The following is a 7540-nucleotide window of genomic DNA, read 5'->3' as shown; positions in this document are numbered from 1 at the left end:
TAATAATAATAAAAATATAGTGTAAGATAATTAAAATAGTGATTCATTCCAAATACTTTCGGGTTCGCAACTCAACAAAACTTTAACCGTAACCCCAATTTCACTTCTACTTGTGCCTACGCGTCTGTAAGATCGAGCTCTATCCAAATTTGTCGAGAAACAGAACAAAATATACGAGAATCACATGCGTCCTCGAAAAAACCATACTTTGCCCCTAGGGTATTCCCGTAATTTCATGTAATAAAATTATAAAAAAAATCATACTTTTTAGGGATGGGCTATCACAGTTTTGAACCCATAAGTTTTTTTAAAAAAAAAAACATTTTTTTTCATTTACCAAACACATTAAAGGCAAAACTTTTTTTAGAAGCTATTTTTAAAAAAAATTTAAGCTACCCCAAACCAACTTTAAATTATTTAATTAACAATGTCAAAGTTTAATTTCCAATGCTTCAGTACTGTTTGAAAAAAATATTTGAAAGTGTTTCATTTTTTAGAAGTATTTTACAAACACAGACCATATTTAAGTTTATTTTACCAAATGTAGTTAAAACGCTCTTAATTGTGTGGAAGTGTATTCATACCCTAGTTTGTCGAAGTAATGTCAAAGGTCTAACTTTGCTACTTGCTTTTTTTTTTTTTTTTTTTTTTTTTTTTGGGTAATAAAGGACTCACTTTCAAGACCCATGCAGGCTTTCGACCAGAGAGCTTTGTGTAGTCTCAAAGTTCAAAGGTAAAGGCGTAAATAAAGGGATTGAAGCCTGCTCTGTTTGTTTTCTCGCATTCTTTGTGTTTTTACTCCTCTCTTCATGGAAACTTCACCATGCCACTGTGCTTTTGTATTCTGAAAAAAGGGGCACGATATCGGTGTCAAGTAATATCAACGTATAGAATGATGGGTTTTGGAGAGTGTGATGGGGTTTGTAGAGTAACTGCACAGTAAACTGTCTTTATCGTGATGTTTTGTGCTGTATACGATGACATGCTCTTACATTCTACCATTGTTCTAAAAATCTCGGCCTAATGCTGCTTAGGCCCCCGCCTAGGCACTAGGCTGCTGATCACCGTTCCGATTAATGCCTAGACCTGCTGAGGCACCTGCATAGCTCGCCAAGACCCGCCTAGGCACCCGCTTAGGTTGCGAATCACTTAGATAGAAATAGATAACTTTCATTTTGTATTTTATTTATTTTTTCAATAAATTGCGAGAGACTTGCTGAATAGTTGAATGAACATACATTTTATGCTTGTTCCCCATATTTTCATTATGTTCCAATACTATATATGTCATTATATTTTGTAGTTTATGATGAAATTGTATATATTTTAAGTATAAACAGATATTTATTTACACAAAATATAATAGATTTACTTAAATTCGTTTAGTCTGCATAGGCGGCCGTCCTGTCCAAGCGCTAGGCCCCGCCTAACCGTCTAGGCGCTAGACCCTAACCTGGCACCCGACTAGCATTTAGGGTCTTTTAGAATCTTGCATTTTACACATGCTTGTAGATTATTGACACGAAACGACCAATGAAACACAGAAATTTAAATGAACTTGAAATTGGAAACAGCATTGCCTTTTGCTTGGCCATATCAATAGATGCGATTTTTTAAAAACTCATTAATAGATGCGATTCTTTAAATCTGTCCCTAATTGACTGCTCCTAACAATTCATTTTCTTTTAGTGTGACTTCACTTTTTGCCACGGCTATATCTGACCCAAAATTCAGAAATCGGTAATTAATCATGCGCAATATGGGTTCTATCACAGTTGAAATGAGCACTAATTAGTTGTAGTTATATAGTCACGAGCATACTGTCTTCACAGGTTGCAATGTAAGGAGTGAGAGATGAAATGTTAAGTGCATTCACTGCTTACACATATAGGCTACGTACCCACAGTGCACGTGGGTGCTTATCGCTGCAATAACTCACTTAATTTGTTGATTTTATGATTAATCAGAGGCGTTAATAACATGTTTAGGTACATACTACTCAGTAGTGTGAATATTATGCAAGGTCTAATGGTGAAATATCGATTAAATTTTTATATGAAAAATCTACCCCAGTCACTCTCTCTCCGCTTTTTTTACCCCTCCCCCCCTCCTTTCTCTCTCTCTCTCTCTCTCTCTTTCTCTACCCCAGTCATTTGCATTTTCAGTAGCGGTACTGGTTCTTCTCCCTCCGCAAAACCATTCATCTAAGCAAACCCTGCCTCTTTCCTCTCCTTTTTACTCAGTATACCCACTTCTTCTGCCTTGTATACTGGCTCTCCCAACCATGGAAACTTTCAGCTTCCTCAAGCACTGGCGCGGCGGTGTCACGGTTGGTTCTGCTAACATGGGCACCACCACCACCACCACTTCACCCACGACCACAATCCTCACCGCCGTCGCCCAAAACGACGACGAAGACAGTGACAGCGACAACGACGACGGGCCTTTCTTCGACTTAGAGTTCGCCGTCCCCGACGAAGACGAAGCGTTTGCTCGAAACCACGACGAGGAAGCTCGGCAAGAAGATGGCTGCAACGAGGATGTCCGGCAAGAAGACGACAGCGGCGGCGGCGACGACGAGGAGTTTAACTTCACCGTCCCTTCCGGGTCGACCCAGGACAGAACGGTCGAGCCGAATCTGACTCTCTCTCCCTCCGACGACTTGTTCTTCAAAGGGAAGCTTGTGCCCATCGAGCCCTTGTCGATTGAGTTCAACCCATCTGAAGAATCTAACTCCAAGCCCCAATTCGCCGTCTCATTATTGAAATCGGCCACCAAATTTCGTGTTTTCATGCTGGGATTGAAGAAATTGAAGTCGAATTCAAACGGGTCGGAAAAACCAGGGAAAACGGACCTGCCGGCGGCTGGATCTGTTGCGGCGGTGGCGAAAGAACCGCCGCAAAAACCCCAGGAAAAACCACCGCAAGAGGAACCGTCGCAAAAGCACAAGCAGCAGGAGAAGCTTTTCACGGTGAAATTCAAGGTTGAGGAGGTTCCCATTGTGTCTTTGTTTGCCAGACACAACAGCTCCAGAATCTCTGCAACTAATAAGTCGCATACGACCCAGCGGAAGCCGCCGCCGATAAGCGCTTCTGAAGAATCGGCTTCTGAGGAAAAGCGCTTTCCCAAAGAGGTAATGCAAAAGTACTTGAAAATGGTGAAGCCTCTCTACGTTCGCGTTTCAAAGAGGTACGGTGAGAAGCTGAGAATGTCCGGGCAGCTCAACTTGAACGGCTCGACGGCGCTGGCTTCGAATCCGGCCGAGAAGTCCCAGTCGGAGAGTGAAGTTTCAGAGCCGCCGCCGGTGACGGCGAGCAATGCGAAGAGTGGTCAGACGCATGGGAATTTTCCGGCAGGGTTGAGAGTGGTCTGCAAGCACTTGGGGAAGAGCCGGTCCGCTTCCTCCGCCGTAGCCGCGGCTCCATCGGCCGCCGTAATCGCGCAGAGGAGTGATGATTCGCTGCTTCAGCAGCAGGATGGAATCCAAAGCGCCATCCTGCATTGCAAGCGTTCCTTCAATGCCTCCCGAGGTAATTTTACTTTTAATTTCCATTCTTTTATTTATCATTTATTTCCTATTATTTATAATAATTTTCTCCAATTTTAATTTAATTATAAATTTTCATCTTTATTTATTTTGGTTTAGATTCGGACACTAACCGGATATCTCGGTCGGTGAGCGATTCCTCGAACGAAGAAAATGGAAGTTGAGATGTCACGCAAGTCGTCGGATCAAGGCAAAGGAGGTGGGCTTTAACGGCCCGGATCTTTTCCCGCATGCTTTTTTGGCGGGAAAATTGGAGCAGGGGTCAAGTGAATAGGAATGTCATATTCATATATCTTATTTTACTTCTCATACATCCTTTTAATTTTTGGTTGTTGGATCAACTGAATTGAAGAAGATCAACGAACAGAAATTAATAAAGATGTGTGAAAAGTAATATAGGATGTGTGGATAGTACATCCCAAGTGAATATTACTGTTGGGTTAATCATACTCAAATCGAAGAGGCCAAAAGGGGAACCGGAAAAAAAAAGTAATTTTATGTGGATAAGTTTTTCTTGTAAATTATTGCAAATTGCTTTTAGAAAAAGCCAGAAAAATTGAGAAGTGGGAGGAAATGTTTGTACAAACTAGTAATTTGGTGTTTTGCTAATTTTATGAGCTTTAGCTTAATTTTCGGTTAGTAATAATTAATCACAAAGCCCAAGTCATTCTGTTAATATTTTTACCAAATAATTAATAAATAAATAAATAATATTGTAGCCTAATCTCTTCACAAAAAAAAAAATAAATTAAATTAAATAAATAAATATTGTAGCCTAATCTAAGTGCTTATGATTTTATCATGGGATTACTTTTTGGTCCTAATGGCGTATGGGAATCCGTGAAGTTCTGCTGACGTTGATGGTATTCAGCAGGATTCTATTCGTATTCTCTGTGTAAGAATCTTATGAATCAGTTCATCGGTACTTTTATTTATACTGTGTAATTAGTTTTTGTTAAATATCATTTGAGATCATTTTTAAATAAAAAATTTAAAATAATTTCTAATTGCATAATGATTAATAAAAATTGGCAACACAATGTGAATGAATAGCTAAGATAAATTATTTCTTAAAATCCTCACAAAGAGGGTGAAGAGAATCCTCATCCTTAAATATGTAATTTAAAATCATCACGAAGAAGATCAAAGAGAATCCCCATCCCTAAATATGTAATTTGTTGAAATAACCTATGAAGATTGAATTTGTCTTCTTTTGGCAAATGGTCGTCGGACGCACAAAAGTGTTGCCTAAATTGTTTTATCTGCTTTTACCTCTTGGCTTTCAGGCGAAGCCTTTTTGTCATTTTTGGCTAGATATCAGATTCTTTATGTCAAAATGACCACATCAGCAATAACAATAATAAAAAACAACGCAATTGTTTTCCAACCGAAATGCCAATTCTTATATGGCATGACCTGAAATGGCAGCAAGAAGAGTTGATGTCAAATTTGACAGTAGCTCTATTTGTAATTATTGTTTTTTATTTAAAATCATGATTTGTTCCTCAGAAAGCCAGGAGTCTTGACAATTTCGCCCACTACCACTACATATTAGCCAAAAAGAAAACTCAAAGTACTAAAAACCATCAACGGAAGATTAGATTACATCTTGCTAGGAGGAGCTCTTAATCAAACAAGCGGAATCCTATATCGTCATCACTCTCTTCCTTAGGTTCTTTATTCTTCTACTTTGTGCAGGAGCAGCGGCAGCCCACTGACACCTAGAGCAGCAACGGTAACAGTAGCACCGCGGTTGCAAAACCTCAACACTATCATTTTTATTATGGGTGGTAGAGAGGTGAGGGAGACAAGATCTGAGAATGATGGGTGGTAGAGAGCTTTGTGGCTCAAAAACCTCAACACTATCGTCTAGGGTTTTAATCTATTTTTAGTTATGAATAAGCACTTTTCTGTTGTAGGTCTATTTGACTAAACTATATAAATGATAGAAAGGGAGAGGGGCTGGCGGCAACAAAAGAGAAAGAGAGAGATTTAATTATGAGGTGTGTGTTGTATCACCCTTTTATATCTTTATTTATAGTAGTAGGATAGGTAGAATCCTTACCCTTTTAGGATTACATCTCTTAATAGGTAATCAACTCCTAATAGGAATAAACTAGATACTCCTAGATATACTAGAATTTACACAATCACAATCCTAATCAGATAGGACCGTAACACTCCCCCTTGAGTGTATAAATACTCAAACAAAACATCGTATTAGATCTTTAGCAGATGAGGTAGAACTGTTGATGAAGTCAACGACATAACGAGTGAACGCGAGTCTCAAATACAAGTAAGTATGCATTGGTAGTAAAACTCACAAAACCTCGCTATGGTAAAACCCAAGGCATGGGGAAAACTCATAGACTAAGGAGAAAAGTGAAAAGTATGCATACTGTCTAAAACAAACATCAAACATGATGAAATTAGTGAACTCAACGGAGTATGATCATTCCAGGATGGGTGCCTCGTTAAAACCTTATTAGTTAGCAAAAACCCAGTGGGAAAATTGCTCCTAATTGTAGGAAAAAGAATACATATGCTTTAGGATACATCCCTTGAGTTAGACATAACTTACGAATAAGAGAGTTACAAGCGATTTAACTCAGATAATTTACGCATACCGATTCCTTGGACAAGCTTCTAAAAAGTAGACTTGGGCAGTGACTTCGTGAAGAGGTCGGCCAGGTTGTCCTGGGAACAGATTTGCTTGACTTCAATGTTCTGATGCTGTTGTTGTTGGTGAGAAAAAAAGAACTTCAGTGCTATGTGCTTGGTGTTGTCTCCCTTGATGTATCCCTTCTTTAATTGCTCGATACATGTTGCATTGTCTTTAAAGATCATCATAGGAAGGTCAACAATGCAAGAAAGACCACTAGTTCTTCAAATATGTTCCATAACTGTTCTCAGTGAAAAGCATTCTTGTGAGGCTTTATGCAGGGCTAGAATCTCAGTATGGTTCGAAGAAGTTGCAACTAGCGTTTGCTTGGTAGACTTCTAAGATATAGTGGTGTCTCCAATGGTAAAAACATAACCCGTTTGAGAACGTGCCCTATGTAGGTCAAACAGATAACCAGCATCTGTGTAACCAACGAGGCGTGAATTAACCCGAGGACCGAGGGGGGCGGCGACTCCTCTCGAGGATTCATGGGTGTAGAGCAAGCCCATATTTGTTGTACCCTTGAGGTAACGGAAAATGCCTTTAACACCATTCTAGTGTCTGCGTGTAGGAGCATTGTTATATCTACCCAAAAGATTAACAGTGAAGGAGATGTCGGGTCTGGTGCATTGAGCCAAGTGCAATAAAGCACCAATTGCACTTAGGTATGGAACTTTCGGCTCCAAAATTTCTTCCTCATCCTCCTTTGGACGGAAGGGATCTTGTTTAGCATTTAGAGTCCGAACGACCATAGGAGTACTCGAAGGCTTCGTTTTATCCTCATTAAAGCGTCGCAACACCTTCTGGGTGTAGTTCGATTGATGTACTAGGATTCCATCTGAACAATGCTCGATCTCCAGGCCAAGATAATATCTAGTTTTCCCAAGATCTTTCATCTCAAATTCCGATTTCAGGTGTGTGGCAATTTCCTTAAGCTTTGTGGGAGTTCCAATGAGGTTCATGTCGTCGACATAAGCTGCAACGATCACAAATTTGGAATGTGACTTCTTAATGAACACGCATGGGTAAAGTTTGTTGTTCTTATAACCTTGACTTTTCAAATATTCACTCAGACAGTTATACCACATCTGCCCCGATTGTTTTATTCAATAGAGTGCCTCCTCAATCTAATCGAGAAAGTGTTCCGTGGTCTAGAACTATTTGAACTAGTCAATGGAAGTCTTTCTGGAACTTTCATGTAAATTTTCGTATCTAGATCCCAATAAAGATACGCGTACCACGTCCATAAGCTGCATATTCAGTTTTTTCAGAAACTACCAAATTGATAAGGTAGTGGAATGTTACGACATCCATTACGGGAGAATACATCT

General features: G+C 39.6%; 1 protein-coding gene across 1 annotated transcript; it reads left to right on the top strand.

Moving 5' to 3' along the window:
• Positions 1-2124: 2124 nt before the first annotated feature.
• LOC103940582 (probable membrane-associated kinase regulator 2) lies at positions 2125-3833 on the top strand. The gene is made up of 2 exons (XM_018645834.2): positions 2125-3530; positions 3647-3833. Exons 1-2 carry the CDS (start codon positions 2285-2287, stop codon positions 3709-3711), a joined length of 1311 nt encoding a protein of 436 aa, XP_018501350.2. The 5' UTR covers positions 2125-2284; the 3' UTR covers positions 3712-3833.
• Positions 3834-7540: the final 3707 nt, after the last annotated feature.

The sequence above is a fragment of a genome, unplaced genomic scaffold (assembly GCF_019419815.1).
Source record: "Pyrus x bretschneideri cultivar Hongxiangsu unplaced genomic scaffold, Pyrus_bretschneideri_v1 Contig42, whole genome shotgun sequence".
In the NCBI taxonomy this organism is placed as follows: Eukaryota; Viridiplantae; Streptophyta; class Magnoliopsida; order Rosales; family Rosaceae; genus Pyrus; species Pyrus x bretschneideri.
This window is presented reverse-complemented; position numbering and strand designations above follow the sequence as displayed.